General features: G+C 44.4%; 1 protein-coding gene across 3 annotated transcripts in view; it reads left to right on the top strand.

The window, feature by feature from the left end:
• Window positions 1-25,037, top strand: part of NBEAL2 (neurobeachin like 2) — a 408,006-nt gene that overhangs the window by 364,311 nt on the left and 18,658 nt on the right. For all 3 annotated transcript variants that reach the window (XM_033931896.1, XM_033931894.1, XM_033931895.1), the window contains 2 exons: window positions 18,586-18,734; window positions 24,115-24,250. In XM_033931896.1, the coding sequence (XP_033787787.1) occupies window positions 18,586-18,734; window positions 24,115-24,250 (285 nt within the window). The remainder of the gene's footprint in view (window positions 1-18,585; window positions 18,735-24,114; window positions 24,251-25,037) is intronic.

Raw genomic sequence — 25,037 nt, 5'->3', positions numbered from 1 at the left:
GATTTGGTCAGTAGATTGGTGATGGTAGTATCGATCTTTGCTGCCTGTGTCGCTAAAAGGCTGTCATATAGTTTCTTTCGTCGTGTTCCTTTGAGAGGGGGGTGAGTGAATAGGCTCTGGGTTCTCCTTGATCTGTGTGAGAGGTTACGGTGTAGCCTGTTGTTTAGGTAGCTGGGTGCTGTTCCATGTATTACCTTGTATAGTAGACAGTAGAATTTGAACTGAGATCTTGCTTTTATTGGTAGCCAGTGTGAGTCTAAGTATGCTTTGGTGATGTGGTCGTATTTGCCTAGTGAGTAGATGATTCTGAGGGCTGTGTTCTGAACTGTCTGTAATTGTTTTATCATGTAATTTGGGCATGATAGGTATAGGCTGTTACAGTAGTCTACAATACTCAGTACTAGGGATTGTACTAATATCTTGTATTGATCTTTGTTGAAGAATTTTCTTATTTTTCTTAGGTTACGTATTGTGAAGAATGCTCTTTGGATGATTTTGTGGATTTGAGACTGCATTGTGCAATTTCTGTCTAGTAGGATTCCCAGGATTTTGAGTGTGCTTTGCATTGGGTACTTGATTGTGTTTACTTCTAGTTCTGTGAGAGAAGGTTTTTTTTTCCCTTTCCAGTAGTAGGAATTTAGTTTTTTCCGAGTTCAGTTTTAGTTTATGACTTGACATCCATTTTTCTACCGTTTCCATTATCATTTTCAGGTAGTTTGTGGATAAGGGGTCTTGAATATTAAAGGGGAGGAGGATAGTTATATCATCTGCGTAGCTGAATGATACTGTGTTTAGGGCGTCTAGGGTTATGCCTAGGGATGCTATGAAGAGGTTAAATAATATGGGTGATAATGGTGATCCTTGTGGTACTCCACATGGGTTTGACCATGGGTCGGATATGTGCTCTTTTGATTTGACTTTGTATGTTCGTGTTTTGAGGAAGCTTTGGAACCATTTGTGAACATTACCTGAAATTCCTATTGCGTCTAATATCTGGAGTAGTGTGTGATGGTCAACTAGGTCGAATGCCGCAGAGAGATCGAGTTGAATGAGAAGCAGCTTGTTTCCTTTGCTGAGGTGTTGTCGGGCAATGTCTAATAGTGATACCAATAGAGTTTCTGTGCTGTGGTTGGATCTGAATCCAGATTGTGATGGATGTAGTATGTGATGGTCTTCAAGGTAGTTGGAGAGGTGTTGTGCGACAAGGCCTTCTGTTATTTTAATGTATAGAGGGATTGAAGCGATTGGTCTATAGTTTGCAGGATTATCTATAGGACCTTTGGGATCTTTTAGGATAGGTGTAATTATGATTTCTCCTAATTCCGGTGGGAAATGACCTTCACTTAGTGTTGTTTGAAGCCATAGTGTGAGGCTAGCTTTAAATTTGGTGGAAGCTGTTGCTAGTAAGTATGAGGGACAGTTGTTCAAGTCACATGAGGATTTGCTGTATTTTTTGTAAAGCCTGTTCAAGTCTGACCATTATATCTTTGGGAAGTTTGTCCATATCCTGTCTGCTGGGATTGCTTCATCTGTTTTGGGATTAATTCGTATTTCTTCTATGTTGATTCTTGAATTGTTGAATGTGGATCTGGTTGTGATGATTTTGCGTTTGAAGTGATCCGCTAATTGGGTGGCTGTGGGGGTTTGGTTTCCTTGGGTGGCGAGAAATGGTTTGGTATCGGTGAGATTTCTTAAGATGTCAAAAAGTATTCTTGTGTCTGGTTTTTCTGTGCTGATGAGTTTGGAGTAGTAGTTTTTTCGTTTTTCCTTCAGTTTGGTATTGTATTGTTTGATTAGGATTTTCCATTCATCTTTGATGTTGTTGTGTTTTTGTTTTTTCCATGACCTTTCTAATTGTCTGCATTTTCTTTTTAGTTGTAGAAGTTCGTTGTCGAACCATTTATTAGATGGTCTGTCTATTTTGTTTTTGTTTTTTATTGGAGCAAGTTCGTTTAGTGTGGATTCACTGAGGGTCCTCCAGCTGTTTATGAATTCTTTGGGGTTGTTGGGGTCGATTTCGGGGTCGACTGTGTTCCAGAATGTGTGAGGTTCGATTTTCGGTCTGAATTTGATGAGTGTTTTCTTTGGGGTGGGTTTGTTGTTATTTTGAGCCCAATTGATAGTGAATGAATATTTGAAATGGTCTGACCATAGAGTAGGGTACCAGGACCCGTTTGAGATGTAGATGTTTTGTGTGTTTTGATTTGGAGATGAGTAAGCTGCTATATCAAGTTGATGACCTTTTTCGTGTGTGGGTTCTGGGTTGAGAATTTGATAGGATAAAGTGTTGAGGTATGAGAGTATATCTGTTGTTTGTTTGGATGATTGATCTTCTAAGTGGAGATTTAAGTCTCCGAGGATCAAGTTATGTGTGGAGGAGAGTGAGTTCTGGAAGATGAATTCTTCAAGTTCTTGTTTTGAAGTATTCCATTTACCTGGTGTAATGTAGCAAATAAGACAGTTCAGATTTCCATTGAGTGATTTGTCAGATATTTGGCAGGCTAGCAGATCAAGATAAGGGGTGGAGTGCTTGGTTAGTACGTCGATGTTGAGATTGTTTTTTGTTATGATTGCTAGACCTCCTCCTCTTCTGTTTTCTCGACATACTACTTCAAGTTTATATCCTTTGGGGCAGAATTCTGTGATGCTTGGATCTGACTCAGAGGTGAGCCATGTTTCGGTTAGGAAGAGACAGCCTAGATTGTCTTTGGTCAGCCAATCTTTGATTAATTCTGCCTTTGGGCTTACGGATCTGATGTTCATATATGCGCAAGCAATTGTAGTGTATTTTGTGGTTGGTGTAGTGGTTGTATTGATGATAGTTCTTGGTGAGGTTTGGTATTTTTGTGTGTTTGAGTTAGGTTTTGGTGGGGGTCTTTTTCCCCAGATGGTGGGGATGCTGGCTTGGCTGGATAGTGGGCATGGAGTTAGTGTTCTAGTGGTATGCAGTTTTCTGGTATGTTGAACAGGTCTGTGTGTTGTTGTTAGGATAGGGATGGTTTGTATTTGGTAGCCTGTGGTTTTCCATTTTGCTATAAATGTGGCAATTAGTATGAGGGCAAGAATGAGGTTGTGTGTACGCAGTGCCATTTTTTTTTTTTTTTTTTTTTTTAAATTTGTGAGGATTGCGGTTTGGTAGTTATTTGAGTTGGTTGTGAGAGTGGATGTATGGGTTGTGTTCAGAATTCGCTGGAGAGGTGGTTTGAGAGGCAGGGGCTCTAATAGAGAGCAGAGTCCTCCTGTTTGCACGGTGTCAGACGGAGGAAGGAGGGACAAGATGGCAGAGACTTCCTCCTTCCTCTGCCTAGGAAGTCGCTGGGTGGGGGAGGCTTTCGGTGGCCCTCAAGGGCTGAAGAAAAAGTCCGACTCAGAAGTCGGTCTGCGTTCGGTGATCCGCGGTTGCTGGAGCGGCAGGGGCTCTAAGGGAGAGCAGAGTCCTCCTGCTTGCACGGCGTCGGGCGGAGGAAGGAGGGACAAGATGGCAGAAACTTCCTCCTTCCTCTGCCTGGGAAGTCGCTGGGTGGGGGAGGCTTTCGGTGGCCCTCAAGGGCTGAAGAAAAAGTCCGACTCAGAAGTCGGTCTGCGTTCGGTGATCCGCGGTTGCTGGAGCGGCAGGGGCTCTAAGGGAGAGCAGAGTCCTCCTGCTTGCACGGCGTCGGGCGGAGGAAGGAGGGACAAGATGGCAGAAACTTCCTCCTTCCTCTGCCTGGGAAGTCGCTGGGTGGGGGAGGCTTTCGGTGGCCCTCAAGGGCTGAAGAAAAAGTCCGACTCAGAAGTCGGTCTGCGTTCGGTGATCCGCGGTTGCTGGAGCGGCAGGGGCTCTAAGGGAGAGCAGAGTCCTCCTGCTTGCACGGCGTCGGGCGGAGGAAGGAGGGACAAGATGGCAGAAACTTCCTCCTTCCTCTGCCTGGGAAGTCGCTGGGTGGGGGAGGCTTTCGGTGGCCCTCAAGGGCTGAAGAAAAAGTCCGACTCAGAAGTCGGTCTGCGTTCGGTGATCCGCGGTTGCTGGAGCGGCAGGGGCTCTAAGGGAGAGCAGAGTCCTCCTGCTTGCACGGCGTCGGGCGGAGGAAGGAGGGACAAGATGGCAGAAACTTCCTCCTTCCTCTGCCTGGGAAGTCGCTGGGTGGGGGAGGCTTTCGGTGGCCCTCAAGGGCTGAAGAAAAAGTCCGACTCAGAAGTCGGTCTGCGTTCGGTGATCCGCGGTTGCTGGAGCGGCAGGGGCTCTAAGGGAGAGCAGAGTCCTCCTGCTTGCACGGCGTCGGGCGGAGGAAGGAGGGACAAGATGGCAGAAACTTCCTCCTTCCTCTGCCTGGGAAGTCGCTGGGTGGGGGAGGCTTTCGGTGGCCCTCAAGGGCTGAAGAAAAAGTCCGACTCAGAAGTCGGTCTGCGTTCGGTGATCCGCGGTTGCTGGAGCGGCAGGGGCTCTAAGGGAGAGCAGAGTCCTCCTGCTTGCACGGCGTCGGGCGGAGGAAGGAGGGACAAGATGGCAGAAACTTCCTCCTTCCTCTGCCTGGGAAGTCGCTGGGTGGGGGAGGCTTTCGGTGGCCCTCAAGGGCTGAAGAAAAAGTCCGACTCAGAAGTCGGTCTGCGTTCGGTGATCCGCGGTTGCTGGAGCGGCAGGGGCTCTAAGGGAGAGCAGAGTCCTCCTGCTTGCACGGCGTCGGGCGGAGGAAGGAGGGACAAGATGGCAGAAACTTCCTCCTTCCTCTGCCTGGGAAGTCGCTGGGTGGGGGAGGCTTTCGGTGGCCCTCAAGGGCTGAAGAAAAAGTCCGACTCAGAAGTCGGTCTGCGTTCGGTGATCCGCGGTTGCTGGAGCAGCAGGGGCTCTAAGGGAGAGCAGAGTCCTCCTGCTTGCACGGCGTCAGGCAGAGGAAGGAGGGACAAGATGGCAGAAACTTCCTCCTTCCTCTGCCTGGGAAGTCGCTGGGTGGGGGAGGCTTTCGGTGGCCCTCAAGGGCTGAAGAAAAAGTCCGACTCAGAAGTCGGTCTGCGTTCGGTGATCCGCGGTTGCTGGAGCGGCAGGGGCTCTAAGGGAGAGCAGAGTCCTCCTGCTTGCACGGCGTCGGGCGGAGGAAGGAGTCTCAAATTTATTTATTGTAAGTCTCAAATTTATGTCAAATAATTTCTTGTCACTCCTAGCATGCAGCTACTCTGTAGATTTTGAGCAATATAGAAGAGGCATGAGGTATCTCCATATAGGTGCATCCTTTATACTTGGGGAATATGTGAAGACACTCAGGGTTTGATTTTATAACAGGACATGTAATTGTGAAGTCAAAGAAGGTGCCTATTTTATAAAGGCAAAAACTCTGAGTAGGATCACAAAGATGACTTCTCTCCTGGGTTCAGTATCCAGAAATTAGATTTATTACATCATATTTTGGAATGTTGCTACTCTGTGGGTTTTTACCAGGTACTGGTGACCAGGATTGGTCACTGTGAGGCTGGGCTACTGGGCTTGATGGACCATTGGACTGAGCCAGTAGGGCTATTTTTATGCTCTTCAGGGGTTATCGAACCAATTTTGTCATGTCCATGTAGAAGTACAATGTAAGATCTCCATGCTCCGTCAAGACAGAGTTCTTCCTTCTGGATGGGACCACAACCCTGAGAGAATAGGGTGGTGGTTCTGTTACTGTTTTGACTCTTATTTTATAAAGGCAACATAGGCACCTTTGCTCCTATGTAAAATAGGGACCTAGAACCAGCCCCTGTGGCATGCAACTGTCTGAACAACAGACAAAGAAAATGACCCAAGTTTCCACAGAGAAAAATGGCAATCCAAACAAAGCAAAAGTTGTGGAAACTAACAAGGTTCAAAAACTTTGTTTTATTTCTTCAAAGAGAAACTGAAAACACTGTCCACAGCATGGGCTATGTTTTGGTAAAACACCTTCCTCAGGGGTCCAATTGAAAAAGATAATAATAATAATAATTTTATTCTTATATACCGCCAAAGCCATAATAGTTCAAGGCACCCCACTGCTCCTTCTGTGCCAACTCCCCCACACCGTCCTCTCTGCCCCCGCCACACTTGCACCCTCCCTTCCCACCCCCGTACCTCTTTAAATATTCACCAGCGCAAGCAGCTTTTCTGGCCTGCTGCTCACGCTGGCATTCCCACTGACATCACTTCTTGGCCTCGTGACCCAGAAGTGATTTCAAAGGGAGCCAGGCCTGCACGAGCAGCAGGCTAGAGTTGTTGCTTGCGCTGGTGAAGATTTTATAGAGGGGGGGCGGTGAAGGGAGAGCACAAGCATGGCGTAGGGGGGGGTGGAGAGGTGCCAGCACCCCCCCCCCGAACCCCATCCCCCCCCGTACCTTTGTCTGTTGGAAGGAGGAGGGAAGGCACTGTCCCTTTTCCTTCAAGGCCCGCCAATCCTAAATGGAGGGTCTTCACTCCTCGGTGCATCATGTGATGCATGGGGAGGGGCCCAAGGCCCTGATTGTCGCAGGGTGGGGTTGGCATGGCAAGAGGAAATGGGCATACCTCCTGCCATTTTTGGGGAGGGGGTCAGTTCGCGATGTCAGTTCCGGTTCATCGAGGAGGGTGCTTTTTTTTAATATTTAAATTATTATAAATTTTTTAAGAAAAAATATACAATCACACCATCACCAAAAATGCACATCAAATGCACGATATACATCAGGCACATAGTATTAAGATATACCAATAATATATCATACAACCACAGTTCCCCCTGTCCCACCCCCCCACTCCACAGAAACAGTTCCCAGAAGCACATGTCAACCTATACCCCCCTCCCCTCCCCCATCCCCCCAATAGATCAACAGAATGAAAAGATTAGAGAAACTTCTTAAAGAGCATGCAATATATCCCCCAATTTGTGCCAAGTAGAACTATGGGATAGGTAAAGCGACATTTAGCTACCGCTAATTCCATCTTCCCCAAGAACAACAAACGGTTAAGCCATGATTTGGAATCTGATTTTGATCTTGTTCAGTCTGAACATAACTCTGATCTCACAGCTCCTTAATGTGCAGTTAACTCTAGAAATGTAACAGTAATTAGAGGTACATTATAAGTCTATAGATGTATGGTCACAATTACTGTGTTTCTGGTGTTTAGGTGATGTAGCAGGAAGTGGGGGCTAAATTATGATTCTTATTCAGTAATGAATGGACTTGAGTGCTGAAGGCCATTAATAGAGATGGGGAATTTAATGGAGGAAGCTTAGTAAGATTAGAAACATAGAAAAAGACGATTGATGGGATGAAAAGGCTTGCAGAGTTGGATTGCATTGAATGTTTTGTGTGCATCTGCTGGAATGAGTGGTTGTTTAAATGGTGATGATTGATAATTTCAGTAGTTATGTTTGGAGTAGGTAGTTGCTTTATGGATATTTTTGTTTGTGTAATGTACTTACAATACAGGAAGAAATTATATCAAAAATTTCTTCTTGAAAATAAGTTTTTAAGGATAAATTTGCTGAAAGAGGAAAATTCTCAATGAAATGGTTGTTTAGATAGGTGGAAATGTCTAATTTGGAAAATTTTAAATTAAATAATATATAAATGAGTAAAGTGAAATATTATCTTAATTCAAATTAATATATTTGATTGTTGTATTCCACTTATAGCTTTAGATTTAATTTCATTTCATTTAAGGGGAATTTTAAAGAATTTTTTAATTCTTTTGGGCTTTGGGATTTTAAATACTTATAAGTATAAATAATAATTTCTATAATTCTGTGGGGGGGGGGGTTATTTTTTTTTTATAAAGATTTATATAATAGAATTGAGACATTTATAAAGGGGAAAATAGGAATTTAAGTATTTGGAAGGTTTAATTTTATAATATAGAGGAAAAAGTGAAGTGAGTTGCTTGGGGGGGAAAGGGCTAGTTTGATCATTTGTCTTCAAGTTATCGCATTACGAGAAAGGGAGGGATAAGGGAGGGAGTAGGGAGGGTATTGTGGGTTTCTATCATTATAATCTTTAAGGAATCAAAGGAGGAGAGGGATGTATCTTATAGTATTTTAAGGGAAATGAAATGTCTACAGGAAAATTATGCTTTGCAGAAGATGTTAAAGTTTATATTTGATAGTAATAATTATATTAATGGAGCTTAAAATACTTTCGCTTAATGTTAATGGTTTAAAGAAACCAACCAATAAAAAGGAAAAAAACACTTGTTTTTGAAGCAACAAAATATAGATATTTGTTATATCCAAGAGACTCATTTGTCAGCTCTAGAGTCTCTAAAGTTAAAAGATAATTGGATAAAACATTGTTTTTATGCCCCAGCTATAAGGAAGAAAGCAGGAGTTGCAATATTGGTAAATAAAAGATGTAATGCTACTTTCAAATTTATTTCAGCTGATTCCATGGGAAGGTGGTTACATGTAGACATGAATCTGGGAAATACTACAATGGCGTTGTTCAATATATACGCACCTAATATGAACCAAATTGAATTTTTTAAATCTCTACAAAAAATATTGTTACCACTGGCTGCTTCAAATTTAGTTGTGGCCAGTGTTCCCGCTAAGCTGCGTTGGCCTGCGCTCGCGCACAAAATATTACATCGCAGCGCAAAGTTTCTCTTCACAGCGCACACACGCGTCGGTAAGGTAAGGGGACGCATTGGGGGGATTGCACTTCCCCACAATTGCCATGCTTCGGTTCCTCTTCTTCCTTCCTTCCTCCCCCCCCCCCCCCCCGCGGGACCCTGCGGCACCATCAACTCTTACTCCCTCTAATGTCGGCCCTGCAGCTCCAGACTTCCTCGCACCTTCTCCCCTCCCCCTTTGGATCGCTATTATTTTAAATGTTATAGCCGCGGAGCTGTATCCATCAGTGGAGATGTCTAACCTCGGCCTGCCCCGGAACTCTTACTGCAACAGTGACTTCCTGTTCCTGCCTAGACGGGCGGCTGCTGCAGTAAGAGTTCCGGGGCAGGCCGAGGTTAGACATCTCCACTGATGGATACAGCTCCGCGGCTATAACATTTAAAATAATAGCGATCCAAAGGGGAGGGGAGAAGGTGCGAGGAAGTCTGGAGCTGCAGGGCCGACATTAGAGGGAGTAAGAGTTGATGGTGCCGCAGGGTCCCGCGGGGGGGGGGGAGGAAGGAAGGAAGAAGAGGAACCGAAGCATGGCAATTGTGGGGAAGTGCAGAGCTGCAGGGAAGAGTGTTGCGGTACCCAGCTGGAGGGAGAAGGAAGATGAGGGAGGGAATTAAAGGAGATGCCAGGGCTTGGAGCGTAGGAGGAAGGTATGCCAGTCTAAGGGAAAAGGAAGGGGGAGATGTGAGAGCATGGAGGGGGAGCGAAAGATGGAAGAAAAGGAAAGGAGAGAGATGCCAGAGAATCAGGGAAGGGGAGATACCAGACTATGAGGAGAGGTGTGGGAGAGGGAAGGCGAGGAGAGAGATGCCAGACCAATGGGGTGAAAGGAGAGATGGAAGGGGGAGGCATACAGTTTCTGGAAGGGGCATAGAAGGAGAGAAGATGCCATATAGGGGAAGAGAGACGGCAGACAGTGGATGGAAGGAAGAGAGTTACAAGAAGATGAGGAAAGGAGAAACCACAGAAGACAAAGGTAGAAAAAAATTTCTATTTATTTATTTATTGCTTTAGGAGACATGTGTCACTGTTTCTGTGAAGCATTGTATGCAGAGTCCAGCTTCTTGCTGGTTCAATTTAACCTTTGTCTATGTATTTTTATTTTATCCCCCCTTTTACAAAACTGTGAAGCGTTTTTAGCACCAGCCTTGGTGGTAGCAGCTCTGATGCTCAGAATTTTATGAGCATCAGAGCTGTTACCTCCGTAGCTAAAATCCACACTACAGTTTTGTAAAAGAGGGAGGGGTTAGTTTGTGATTACATATTCCTTACTAGGCGAAGGTGTTTTCTGTGTTCTGTGTGTTCGAAAGACATGGTTTTCTGTTAGGATTGACGGTGTAGGATTGATCTGTGCTGGTCTGGCTTGTTTAGTTTTACAATGGGTGTATTGATGTACTGCTCACTGCAATATGTAAGATGCTGCCTTTTCCTAGGTACTCATGTGTGACGTGTGGTTTGTTACTAAAAATCATGTTTTTCTTACAGATGGGGGGGGGGTGCCAAAAAATGATGGGCCCCGGATGTTACATATGCTAGGTACGCCACTGTATGTAAAGATACCAGAAAGCTGGCGTAGCAAAAACTTCTAAGTTTTGAGTATTTAACCCTCCCACAATCTCACGGGCACTCGTTTCAAGTTTATTGAGATTTTGATTTAAACGCAATATCAAATATTTTCAATGCGTATAACAAAAATAAATTTGGGGAAATAAATAAAACCATTTGAACCAGTGTTCCCGCTAAGCTGCGCTGGCGTGCGCTGGCGCACAAAATATTACATCGCAGCGCACACGTTTCTCGTCACAGCGCACGATCGGAAGAGGCGTACGGCAGATGGCAGGGCGGCGAGAGGAGAATCGGGCGAGTTGGCTCATAACTTGCTGGCGCCCGATATTTTTGGCTCACGGTGAAAAAAGTTTGCTCACAACACCCGCCCGCTTAGAGGGAACACTGGTTGTGGCTGGGGATTTTAATGCTGTCATAGATCCTTTTATGGACAAAAAACCTAGCAGAAGTATGAAATTATTAGGATTGGATAATTTGGTACTAAATTGTGATTTGAAAGATATATGGCAAATATTTCATTTTAATGATCAGGAATTTACGTTTTGTTCCCATGTTCATAAATCTTTTTTGAGAATTGATTATATATTGGTTTCAAATTCATTAGTTCAACAAGTAACACAAGCCTCCATAGATCCAATTATATTATCTGATCATGGTGGGGTGTGGATTAAAATTAAGATACAGTGGTGCCTCACACAACGAACTTAATCCGTTCCAGGAGCAAGTTTGTTATGTGAAACGTTCGTTGTGTGAAACGCGTTTTCCCATAACAATACATGTTAAAAAAAATAATTCGTTCTGTAGCATAAAATATGCTAAGATGACATAAAAAAAGATAAATTTTTGGTTATTATTTTTATTTAGATACATCTAAAAACATAATTGTTTTTTAAAACAACACACATTTTTTAAATTTAAAGACAGACTAAGTAGAGTCTAATTTTACAGTGAGAGGGCAGAGTCTCAGCGGCAAAAACTGGGACTTAACTGTTCATTATTTTTTTTTTCTACCGTGTTTCCCCGATGATAAGGCAGGGCCATCAAATAAGACAGCCCCCCCTTTTTAGAAAAAAATGTAAAATAAGGCACCCCCCCGCAAATAAGCCACCCACCGATACCTGCGCTTACCCGAATCGGGTGGTACGGTGGGTGACTCCGTGTGGTCCCTGGCACCCCCGACACGATCAGGGCAAGAGGGAGCTCAAGCCCTCTTGCCCCCCCGACTCCCCGACACGATCGGGGCAAGAGGGAGCTCAAGCCCTCTTGCCCCCCCCCGACTCCCCGACACGATCGGGGCAAGAGGGAGCTCAAGCCCTCTTGCCCCCCCCGACTCCCCGACACGATCGGGGCAAGAGGGAGCTCAAGCCCTCTTGCCCCCCCCGACCCCCCGACACGATCGGGGCAAGAGGGAGCTCAAGCCCTCTTGCCCCCCCCGACTCCCCGACACGATCGGGGCAAGAGGGAGCTCAAGCCCTCTTGCCCCACCGACTCCCCGACACGATCGGGGCAAGAGGGAGCTCAAGCCCTCTTGCCCCCCCGACTCCCCGACACGATCGGGGCAAAAGGGAGCTCAAGCCCTCTTGCCCCCCCGACACGATCGGGGCAAAAGGGAGCCCAAGCCCTCTTGCCCCGCCGATTCCCCAACTCCCCGACAATATCGGGCCAGGAGGGAGCCCAAGTCCTCCTGGCCACGGCGACCCCCTAACCCCACCCTGCACTATATTACGGGCAGGAGGGATCCCAGGCCCTCCTGCCCTCGACGCAAACCCCCCCTCCCCCCAACGACCGCCCCCCCCAAGAACCTCCGACCGCCCCCCCAGCCGACCCGCGACCCCCCTGGCCGACCCCCACGACACCCCCAACCCCCTTCCCCGTACCTTTCTGTAGTTGGCCGGACAGACGGGAGCCAAACCCGCCTGTCCGGCAGGCAGCCATCGACGGAATGAGGCCGGATTGGCCCATCCGTCCCAAAGCTCCGCCTACTGGTGGGGCCTAAGGCGCCTGGGCCAATCAGAATAGGCCCGGGAGCCTTAGGTCTCTCCTGGGGGCAGGGCCTGAGGCACATGGTCGGGTTGGGCCCATGTGCCTCAGGCCCCGCCCCCAGGAGGGACCTAAGGCTCCCGGGCCTATTCTGATTGGCCCAGGCGCCTTAGGCCCCACCAGTAGGCGGAGCTTTGGGACGGATGGGCCAATCCGGCCTCATTCCGTCGATGGCTGCCTGCCGGACAGGCGGGTTTGGCTCCCGTCTGTCCGGCCAACTACAGAAAGGTACGGGGAAGGGGGTTGGGGGTGTCGTGGGGGTCGGCCAGGGGGGTCGCGGGTCGGCTGGGGGGGCGGTCGGAGGTTCTTGGGGGGGGCGGTCGTTGGGGGGAGGGGGGGTTTGCGTCGAGGGCAGGAGGGCCTGGGATCCCTCCTGCCCGTAATGTAGTGCAGGGTGGGGTTAGGGGGTCGCCGTGGCCAGGAGGACTTGGGCTCCCTCCTGGCCCGATATTGTCGGGGAGTTGGGGAATCGGCGGGGCAAGAGGGCTTGGGCTCCCTTTTGCCCCGATCGTGTCGGGGAGTCGGGGGGGCAAGAGGGCTTGAGCTCCCTTTTGCCCCGATCGTGTCGGGGAGTCGGGGGGGCAAGAGGGCTTGAGCTCCCTCTTGCCCCGATCGTGTCGGGGAGTCGGGGGGGGCAAGAGGGAACCAGGCGGAGAGAGGGCAGTTAAGCGCAGTGCCTGCGCGGAAGGATGCAGCTCGGGCGACTTCGTTGTGTGAAACGAAGTTCGTTGTACGGATCAAGACATAAAGTTCGTTGTGCGCAGCGTTCGCTGTGCGAGGCGTCCGTTATGCGAGGCACCACTGTAATTGATAAGGAGGATAGTAGACCTATATGGAGATTTGATAATACATTGCTGGTGGAACCAAATTTTATTGAAGAAATGCAAGTGAAAATGAATGATTATTTTCAAATTAATAATACGAAGGATATCTCTATAGAAGCATTATGGGATTCTTTTAAGGCAACCATGAGAGATCAAATTATTTCTTTTTCGGCATATATTAAAAAACAAATTAAAAAACAATTTTATAGCTTGGAACAAGATATAAAGATATTAGAATCAAAATTAATTGAGAAATGGGAATATTCTACATTACAAGACCTCATGAAAGCGAAAGGGAAATATAATGAGATTTCTTCTAAGTTGATTAGAAAAGATTTATTTTCTCAACAGGCATTGTATTATGGAAATTCAAATAAAGCGGGAAGATTATTGGCAAATTATCTAAAAGCAAAAAAACGGAAAACACAAATAGTGATGATTAAAGATGAAAAGGGGAATACTTATTCCCAAATTGGAATGATTTTAAAACAATTTTTAAATTTTTACAAAAACCTATATTCTTCTGAGCCTTTTCTAGATAGAGAAAGGGATGGTTTGAAATTTTTAAAGTTAATTAAGGGACCGAAAATTCCTGAGCATATAAAAGAAAGTTTAGAAAAGCCAATATTAATAAATGAATTGCAAGCAGCATTGAAGTCCCTTAGAGTTGGATCCGCTCCAGGTGGAGATGGTTATACTGTAGAGTTTTATAAATCATTTCAAATTACCCTGTTACCATATTTATTAAATTTATATCGGACTCAACTTACTAATGGTTGTATTGCGGGTACCATGGCTGAATCATTAACTATAGTTATGCCAAAGCCAAATAAAGATCCCACTTTGGTTTCAAATTACAGGCCTATTTCTTTAATTAATTTTGATGGAAAAATTTTAGCTAAGATTTTGGCTATACGTTTGGCTAAAGCTCTCCCTTTTATTATTGGTATGCATCAAACAGGATTCGTTGCTCAAAGACATTCTTCTAATAATACTAGGCTTGCATTGCATATGTTGAATTTATCCAAAGCCTTAAAAGATCCAGTTTTTTCTGTATCACTTGATGCAGAAAAAGCTTTTGATCGTGTTGAATGGACCTTTATGTATCAAGCGATGGAATGGTTTGGTATTGGCTCAAGATTTATACAAATGGTTCAAGCATTGTATAGCTCCCCTATTGCTAAATTATATATTAATAATAATTTTTCAGAAGGTTTTAGATTACAAAGGGGGGTTAGACAAGGTTGTCCCTTATCTCCTTTGCTTTTTGATATTGTATTGGAACCCTTGTTATTAGCCATTCAGCAAACAGAGGAGATACAGGGTATTCCTCATAAAGATCGGGAATATAAGTTTTCAGCTTATGCGGATGATATATTGCTCTATTTGAGAAATCCTGAGAAAACCATTCCTTGTCTACTTGAAATAATTGAGAATTTTGGAAAATTTTCAGGATATAAGATAAATTGGAATAAGTCAGAAATTCTTCCACTCAATGTTCACTGTACAAAAGGTTTGTTTGATTCTTTTCCCTTTCTTTGGAAAGAGGATGGAATAAAGTATTTAGGCATTTGGATTACAAATACATTAGATGAAACATTGAAAGTAAATGAAAAATCGTTAATACAGAAGGTTACGGAGATGTGTGAGCAATGGAATCCGGGAGAGTCCAAACTATTAAAATGATGATTTTACCTGTGGTTTGTTATCAGATGGGTATGTTACCATTATATTTTCAATGGTCCTTTTATAAAAAATTAAATAGCATTCTTTTAAAATTTATTTGGCTGGGTAAAACTCCTAGAGTGGCTTTGGTATCTTTACAAAGGTCAATTTCAGATGGGGGGGTACATTTTCCAAATTTTTATAGGTACCACCAAGCCTATATTTTACGCCAAGGTATGTATTGGGTCCTCCCAGAACTCATGGAAAAACTCCCTGACTGGTTATGGTTAGAATGGCAACTCATGTCTCCATTGCGTCTGTGCCATGTACTCAGTATCAAAATGCCTAGCTACAGTAAAGATAATAGAATACTAGTAGATACATGGAAAACATTGCGATATATAAGTACTTTAACATCTATTCCAATTTTTAAATCTACAAAACAGTCTATATGGGTAAACTCCAAGATCCAAATTGGCGGAGAAAGGCTAGTCTGGAAGCATTGGATGGTAGCAGGAATACGAATATTGGATGATGTTATTTCTAATGGTACTATGCTTGAATTTTCACAATTGCAACATAAATTTGATCTTAAAAACTCAGATAATTTTAGATGGTTGCAACTGAAGCATGCCATTCAGGCGGGGTTCCCTGATTGGAAAAACCTTAATAATCATTATAGTATGGAGTTTCTGTGTTTTCAGACAGACTTCTTGGGTCACCAGGCCGCCCAGTGGAACAAAATGTTATGTGGATTTAATAAAAAGAAATTAAAAACTGGTTTAAAAGATATTTGGAGCATTGAGATTAAGCATGAAATTACTGCATCTCAATGGCCACAAATTTGGTCTTGGAGGATGAAATGTATGTTGTCAGCATCTATGAGACAAACTTGGTTTTTTCTGTTGCATAGAGCGTTGTGGACCCCTGTTAGGTTGCAAAAATTAGATAGTGCTTTGTCTAATAGATGTTGGCATTGTCATCTAGAAGCAGGAACTTTAGATCATTTATTGTTTCATTGCCCATGTATTATGAATTTTTGGAAATCAATTTGGGACCAAATTAATAATTTATTAGATAACCCAGTGGCATTATCCTATGATACTGTGATATTTGGTATGGAAATGAGAGCAAAAAGTCAGATTTCTGCGAATAACAATAAATTACTACTTATAATGACTGGTGTTGCCATTCAGCGAATTACATATACCGTATTTGCCGGCGTATAGGACGACTGGGCGTATAAGACGACCCCCCAACTTTCAGTTAAAAAATAGAGTTTTGTGTTATACTCGCCGTATAAGACGACCCCTTCTTCCGCACACCTTCTCTACCGCCCCGGGTGCAGCACAGCCGGCCAGGTTCCCTTACTTTTGTGGCACTTCCCCGACCGACCGACAACAGCCCCGGTCCGACAAACCTCCCTGCCCTTAACCGCGAATCTAAATTACCTTCTTACAGCTGCTGTAAGAAGGTATTTAGATTCGCGGCTACAGGGCAGGGAGGATTGTCGGACCCGGGCTGTTATCAGTCAGTTGGGGAAGTGCCACAAAAGTAAGGGAACCTGGCTGGCTGTGCTGCAACCGGGGCGGGGCGGCCGCCCCTCGAACCGCGAGGCTACTCTCCTTCTCCTTACCTGCCATGCCTGCAGCACAGAGCCGAACGGAAGTCTTCCCGACGTCAGCGCTGACGTCGGAGGGAGGGAGGGCTTTGTTTAAGCTTTGTTTAAGCCCTCCCTCCCCTCCGACATCAGCGCTGACGTCGGGAAGACTTCCGTTCGGCTCTGTGCTGCAAGCAGAGAAGGTAGGGAGAAGAAGAGCCGCGCGACTGAGTACATCCAGCCCCGCAAGTAAGGGCATGTAAACTGTACCCGGCGTATAAGACGACCCCCGACTTTGGGGAGGATTTTAAGGTACTAAAAAGTCGTCTTATACGCCGGCAAATACGGTAATTGGAAGGATTGGAGGAGATTAAATTACAACTTCTGGTGGAATTCTTTATGCCATATCTATAAAATGGAAAGGTTTATTGCATTACAACGGGGATATTTTAAGAAGTTTCAGGATGTGTGGGAACCATTGACAAAGTATTGTAAAGATTAATTTGAATTTGTTTCCCTTATATTTATCAACTTAAGGTATAGGGAGGGGGGGAAGTTTATTATTATATGTTTTATATTATAATGGAATATATGGGAGGGAGGGATGGGAAAAGGGAAGGGATAAGAATTTATGAAATATATCAATGATTGTTTGTAAGTGATGTATTTATTGTTAATATGAATGAATATATTTAACACTTAATGTATTTTTGAAAATGAATAAAGAATTAATAACTAAGCCATGAGTTGGTGCTACAGTACTTTTCCAATGATTTGCTATTAAACATTTTGCACCTGCCAAGCCTAGGCGAAGGAGCTTAGTTTGCCATTGATGTTCCTTATTGTACAATCCTAATAAACAGCTCTGAGTTGTTCCCCCCCCCCCCCCACACACTTGACCTCCAATGATTTCAAGGTATGAACCACTTCCATCCAAAAGGGACGTAGTACTAAACAGTCCCACCGAATATGTAAAAAAGACCCCACATCTCCAGCATTGATCAGACACCCCAGGAAACATTCTGTGCAAGTACTCTGGTGTATAGTACCACCGGGTCAGAATCTTATAAGTATTCTCCTGAATTTCAGAAGATTTGGAGACCATTAGCAAATTTTTGTAATGATTAATAACATTTTCCCATAATAAGATATTTGTTAAGTGGGGATGGGGGATATTATTTTATTTATCTCATAATATGTATGAATTAATTAATACATTTTGATGTATTAGATTAGATTTTCTGAAATAGGTAGGAGGGATTGGGGGGTTTTCTATTTTATTTACATTTGTCATATTTATTAAATGTATTACATAATATTTAAATCATTATAAAATATGAATATAAGTATGATATATTGTACTTAAAGTGTTCATGAAGAAAATCAAGTGTGTGTAAGATTATATGAATTTTTCTGATACACTTGTTGTAATATGCAAAACTGAATAAAGAAATTAAAAAAAAAAAGTATTCTCCTGAACCAATGCACAAGAGGAAGCCCTATATACCTCCCCACATATAACTCCCCATTCTTTAGTAGTAAACTCTTGTCCCAAATCCCCCTCCCAATGTATCTGAAAGGAGAAGTGAGCGCTTCTTTTTTTTTTTTTTTTTTATGGGACAGATATCGTGTATGTGTAACATGGAGAGTATCTGTGCCCATTAGAAAAAAAAAAAAAAAAGGTTTCCTGCCCCGAACAGCTGAGTCGCAGAAGGCTTTCCCCTGCCTCTCAGCTGTACCAACTTCCCTTGCCGGCTCTGCGCGTGTGTGAGAGTGACTCTCACAGTCATCAGTCGGATGTGAGAGTCAGTGATGATGATGAATCTCCACGTGGATCATTTGCGTGCCAACTTTTTAGCGCATGAATTGCTATGATCGAAGCTGACCCACCTGGTTAGTTAAGGTGCAGCAGCGTAACAAGGGTGAGAGGCGCCCTCTTCTCCAGTCCAATCCGCTCCTTCCTGGCTGCAAATGCCTGCGCCCCTGTCCTTCCACCGCACCTTTTTCACGTTCAGAGTGCGAGCAGCAACCCCAACCTGCTGCTTGCACCAGCATCGGCTCTTCCTCTGATGTCACTTCCCTTACATGTCTTCTATCCTATTATGAATTGTAGTGCCTCCCTCTCTCCTTTGGTTAGTTATTTTTGTTCTATTTTGTACCTGTGATTTTATTTATTCATGATATTGGATCCCTTATTTTATTTGTAAATCGCTTAGAATTATTGATAAGCGTTCAATCAAATTTTAATGGAACTTGATTCACATTTACTCACCTGCCGTTCCTCCTCGTTTTGTGTCTGCAGGATAAGTTCGCTGTACATCTGTACTCTGTGAATGGCAGACACTTGGCTTCTGCATTCCTGAATGAGGAAGTCACCGCCCTGTGTGTTGCACAGGAGTTCGTCGTCTTGGGTACATTGCAGAGCACTCTCCACATCTGGGATCTCAACAGGTAACACTCTTCCCCCCCCCCCCCCATCATCAAGTTGAATCCTTGAGCTCAATGCTATCATAAAAAAAAGTCTTTTATCCTACCATGGGCGTAAGAAGAAATTTCTCCAAGGGGAGAGGCAAAGTAAAATTTTTCCATTAGCCAACAGAGCTTATTTCTGTGGAGCAGGTTGTACTAGGGAAGATGACACCAATAAGAATTGCCTTATATACAGTGGGATTGAACATTTTAGATTGATGTAGGGAGCTGTTAAAGTGTCAACAGACTTTCATTTCCTCTTAAAATATTATACAAAAAATGTCTGATTCTGGTGTCATCTCAGTAGCAGCAACATAAGCCCTCTCTATACCAGGCATACTACATAAAGAGGTCATGCAGGTCCAATGCAAATCTATCTTTACAGCACTAACTTTCAAAGCTCACAACAAGGACCCTACTAGGAAAAGGTAGCACTGAATATTGTAGTGGTTCCTGGAACATCAGTATACCTAGTACGCCTTTCAGTGCTACAGAAATTATAAAATGTAGTAGTAGGAAAACCGATATATGTTGCTACCTATTCTTACAAGGATAAAATGTCCTTAGTCTTTAGGGACCCGACACAGTCCGTGTTTCGGCCTCCAATCGGAGGCCTGCCTCAGGGGTGATGAAGTCGGTCTGGAAATTATTTACATCTAACACGTTCCGCTATCTTAAGAATCTGTGTTGTCTCTTTTGCGCTCCTATATTATCGTATCTGTGCATTTTTTTCATTCTTGTAGTCATGTAATGTATTTTTCCAGACCGACTTCATCACCCCTGAAGCAGGTCTCTTATTGGAGGCTGAAACAAGGACCGTGTCGGGTCCCTAAAGTTTTTATTTGAATCTACATTAATAAAAGTTATTTCCAAGGTTGATGCCCCACTCCCCACTTGGTTTCTTTCTCTTAATTTTTTAACGTTGGGTTGATTTACCTGGTTTCTGTGGTTTAAAATGGTCAGTTAAAATGGGAACAGCGCAGAGCATTCAGCGCGCCAGCCTGCACTAAAAAAACTGCTTTTGTGGATTTGTAAAAGGGGAGAGGGTTAATTGTTTATGCTAATTGGCTTTAACAACTAATAACTGCCAATTATTGGTGGTAATGGGTGCTAATTTGCTCTGGTTGGCTGTTGGGCGTGTAACTTACCTTAGGTCAGTATTCTATAAACTGGGCGCACATTTTCTATGGTACGCAACTGCAAAGGACCTGGGAGAGGCACGGGCAGGTACATAAGAACATAAGAGTTGCCGCTGCTGGGTCAGACCAGTGGTCCATCGTGCCCAGCAGTCCGCTCTTGCGGCGGCCAAAGACCAGTGCTCTAAATGAGACTAGCCTTACCTGCGTACATTCTGATTCAGCAGGAACTTGTCTAACTTTGTCTTGAATCCCCGGAGGGTGTTTTCCCCTATAACAGCCTCCGGAAGAGCGTTCCAGTTTTCCACCACTCTCTGGGTGAAGAAGAACTTCCTTACATTTGTACAGAATCTTTTCCCTTTTAACTTTAGTGAAGTGCCCCTCTCGTTCTCTCCACCTTGGAGAGGGTGAACAACCTCTCTTTCTCTACTGTCAATATCTTGAATGTTTCGATCATGTCCCCTCTCAGTCTCCTCTTTTCAAGGGAGAAGTGGCCCGGTTTCTCTAGCCTAGGTAAAACGCATGCCTAGGAGTTATGTGCAGACTAGGGTTATAGAATATTATCAGTTAAGGGACAGATTCTATAAACAGTGCCTAAGTGTGCCTAGCTCGGCATTGTTATAAACCGCCTAGGCACCGCTTATAGAATCCTGCCTAGCGGTGCCTAGGCGTCCTAGAGGTAGGCAGTTTTACTGGGCCTAATTTACCGGCATCTAAATCAGACGACTAGCAACACCTAAGTCAACCACGGCTATTCTCCGCCACCTAACTATGCCTACTTTTCAGATAGGGATCTGAGGGTGCTTCCGCTTAGATGTCTCTAGGCGTCGAGCACTTAATTGCTAATTTGTTGGGGGGGTTTTGATTGGCTGAAAACTGGCTTGGTGAATTACCTTGCCAATTTAAAAAAAAAAAAAAAAAAAGATGCGTGCAGATCCCAAAGTTAGGTGTCCCTTGGCGTCCGCGATTAGGGCACCTGACAGCACCTTACATAGGAGTCCTTTATTGCATCTGGCCTTAAGTGCCTAACGGCCCACAATTAGGGTGTGAACATCCACACCAGCTTCGTTGTTAAGTGCGAAACTGCGGATTTCCACTAGTATTCTATAAAGGCAGTTCCACGTGGAACTGATGTTATAGAATTCGTGCTTAGGGCATATTATCGCAGCACGTTTTCTTGAATTTACCCCTAAGGGTGTTAGATGAGTCGTGCTGGAATTTGTAAAACTGCAGGTTACAGTGGGAGCCAGTAGTAACCCCCAAGTCCAAACGAGCAGTGAGCTGACACAACTCAAAGGAGGTGTACACTTCTCCCTCCACACTTGCGGTTTTGATTATTCGCGGTTTTTAGTTTGCTGGTTCCTCCCCCCCAAATTACATCGGCTTGCATAGAGAAATCGCTGATTCCAAGCGTTTACAGAGAAAATCCCTGATTCCCAGCACTTTGTTCACCGTGTTTTGCCTCTCCTTCATGATGGTTTTTAATAGAAAACAGCAAATAACATATAAAAAAGTTATTCGCAGTTTTTCAGTATTTGCGGTTCTGTTAATCTCCTATCACAGCGAATATGGAGGGAGAAGTGTAAATGCTGACAGATTAATTGTTTGAATTATAGGTGCATTCTCCTCATAAATTGTATTTTATGGTGAAATCTATACATGCAAGTTGCAGTTTTTCTAAAATCACAACTTGTTGTTGCTTAACTCTTCTAAGACGGACACCGTTGGAGTTTCTTGTGCCTCATCGCATGAGTTCTGTATTTTTGTGTTGGGACCCAGGCAAGCGGCAGAAACTTCTTCGTAATAGTTGCAGAAAATGTATGCACTCTTCTCCCTGGAAATGTTGTTACATGTTTTAACCCTTCTATAGATTTCTCTCTCAGTTTTTACATTTCAATTTAATTGCGACAGACACGCTGGACAGGTAGGAGAATACAAAGGGATGAAGAGGGAGAGAGGGTCAGGGACAAATATGGTGCTTTACAAGTTGGTGGGGTTAGGACTTAAATGCAGCTTCAAAAAAGCGGGCTTTTAGTCTGGATTTGAATACCGCCAGTGACAGAGCCCAGTGTACCGAGTCAGACAGTTCTCCCAAGCATAAGGCGCAGCAAGGCAGAAGGGAGGGACAGACAACAGAGAAGTGCCCGACAAATGGAGTTCCTGGGACGGAGTATAGGGAGAGATATTGAGGAGCCACATTTAAAATGAAGGCCCTGAGCCGATAGTGGCAATTCTAGAAATAGATGCCATAAATTAGGTATCAAAGCTGTTACAGACATATGGCAGAACTGGCACACCAAAATAAAGGCATGGCCACTTATATCTGCTCATTGCAGGCATAAATGGGTGTGCCATGCCATGCGTGCAGCTTATTCTACAAGCTGGGTCCGTTATTAAGTGAAATTCCCATGCACCATCCGTGTTAACATCTCCCATACATGCAACTTATTCCATAAATTGGGTCTGTCGCTAAGTGAATTGCCCATGCTCCATCCATATTTACACCTCCCATGTTTGTTTGTTAAAAGATAGTTTTGGATTTTTTTTTTACCGCATTTCGTTTTAGCATCAGCACGGTTTATAAATATTAAAAAGAAAGGAACGCCATTAAAAACAAGAAAGGAAAGAAAAATAGTCCAATAGTTGCCTCAGAAAAGACTCCACCCTCAGTAATTTAAAGGGAAAGCAAAACCAAAAAGATACGTCTTCACAAGTGACCTAAATTTTGGGTAAGAAAGTTCAGAACGAATCTCAGTCAGAAGGAAATTCCTTAGGCTAAGAACAGATGCAAAAAAAAAAAAAAAAAAAAAAGCAGAATACGAAGCCTGTCGAACTAAATGAACCCAAGGTAAAGTTAATTGATGAGCAGATAAAGAGCGCAAGTTACGAGTTGGCCTATATGGAGCTAATAAGTTTCCCCAAATAATCAGGTTGATTTGATTGTAACACTTTAAAGGCTAGTGTTAAGGCCTTACGCATAAGACGATATTTCACAGGAAGCCAATGATACTATTTTTTTAAAAATGGAGAAATATGATCGTACCCAACAGCAGTAACAAAAACTCTTAATAGTGGTATTTTGTATAGTTTGTAACTTCTTAAGCGATATTGACAGTGGCGTAGCGATGGTGAGAGGCGCCCCTCCGCCTACCCCAACCGCTCCTTCCCTCTCCTGTTGCGCGCGTGCCCCTTCCCCATAGGCGCGGGTCCAGGAAGTGACATCAAAGGAAGAGCCTACACTGGCGCGAGCAGCAGATTGGGGGTCGCTGCTCGCGCCGGGAACATTTAAAGAGGTATGGAGGAAAGAAAGGGGCGTGTACGCGCGGTAATGGAGAGGAGGATGGGTGCCAGCGCCACTAGATACCAACAGCAGTCCAGTATAAATGATTATTACATGCATGCATGCTAAGGGACTTGATGCACATTTTATAGAATAGCATCTAATGCTTATGTACATACCTGCCAATTATTGACGCCAATCACACATGTATATAAGTGCTATTATTGTATAAGTGTTGTGCCTCTTCTCCCTTGAAAAGAGGAGTGAGAGGGGACATGATCGAAATATTCAAGATAATGAAGGGAATAGACTTAGTAGATAAGGCACAGGTTGTTCACCCTCTCCAAGACAGGGAGAACGAGAGGGCACTCTCTAAAGTTAAAAGAGGATGGATTCTGTACAACGTGAAGTTCTTCTTCACCCTGAGAGTGGTAGAAAACTAGAACGCTCTTCCGGAGGTTGTTACAGGGGAAAACACCCTCCAGGGATTCAGGAAAAGGTTAGATAAGTTCCTGCTGAACCAGAACTTACACAGGTAAGGATAGACTCAGTTAGGGCGCTGGTCTTTGACCAGAGAGCCACCGCATGAGCAGAGTGCTGGGCACGATGGACCACTGGTCTGACCCAGCAGCGGCAATTCTTATGTTCTAAATTTAGGGGCGCCTTACAGACTTTGCCCTTCACATTTTTGTCTATGAAGGCATCAGCCTGAGAAACTCTTTCCTATCGTTCTTCCTGTAACAGTTGTTTTGTAAGACATGTCTCCTCATCTCGGTTATCAATAACTCCTTTTCTTTACTTTGTTCTCTCTCTCTCTCTCTCTCTCTTTGTCTCTCTCTCTCTCTCTTTGTCTCTCTCTCTCTCTCTTTGTCTCTCTCTCTCTCTCTTTGTCTCTCTCTCTCTCTCTTTGTCTCTCTCTCTCTTTGTCTACCTCGCGTGACTTCAGCCTGAAGCCAGCGGTGTCTCCGCTGCCCATGAAAGTGCCGGTTCACTCTGTTTCAGTAACTAAAGAGAACAGTCACATCCTGGTGGGGCTGGATGATGGGAAGCTGATCGTGGTGGGAGCTGGCCAGCAGTCGGAGGTAAGCACCGTGAGGCTCAATCCAGCTAGATTTCAGGCAGCTGAATGGGTCAGAACGCGAGGCAGTGACCCATGCCCTTGACTCATGGACTTAAGCATTCAAAATTAGTTCTGTGGATTAATCGCCATTAAAGTTTGCAATTAGTACACAAATTAAAACCATTAATGCTCACCACTGTGACCTTTGCATAATCCCTCCCCCAAAGAGATACCCTCATAGTATCCCCAAGTGTACCTTAACAATACAATACCCTACACCAGTGGTAGGCAATTCCAGTCCTCGAGAGCCGGAGCCAGGTCAGGTTTTCAGGATCTCCACCATGAATATGTATGAGATGGATTTGCATGCACTGCCTCCTTGAGATGCAAATCTGTCTCATGCATATTTATTGTGGAGATCCTGAAAACCTGACCTGGCTCCAGTTTTCGAGGACTGGAATTGCCCACCCCTGGCCTAGACAGTTTTGGCATTGTAATATAGAAAACTAGGCAGTATGCTAATTAGGGGGTATATCACATAAATTTACAACTTAAGAGAGGCAGGAGCAATGCCCAGCTCCAAGTTCAAAATGGTAACCACAAGCTCCCACCACTCCCCAATATTCAGCCTGCTACCCAGTTAGCTAACCAGCAAAACATGTCCTAACTTTACTGGGTTAGCAATAACGGGCTAAATATCGCCACTGTTTGGTTAATGCTAGAAAATGACACGGGGACAAATTTGTCCCCGTCCCTGCGGGAATTCGTTGTCCCGTCCTGTCCCCGCGAGTTCTCTTCCTGTCTCTGCC

The sequence above is a fragment of the Geotrypetes seraphini genome, chromosome 2, assembly GCF_902459505.1.
Source record: "Geotrypetes seraphini chromosome 2, aGeoSer1.1, whole genome shotgun sequence".
Lineage (NCBI taxonomy): Eukaryota > Metazoa > Chordata > Amphibia > Gymnophiona > Dermophiidae > Geotrypetes > Geotrypetes seraphini.
The sequence above is the reverse complement of the archived record's forward strand: the minus strand, read 5'-3'. Positions and strand labels throughout refer to the sequence as shown.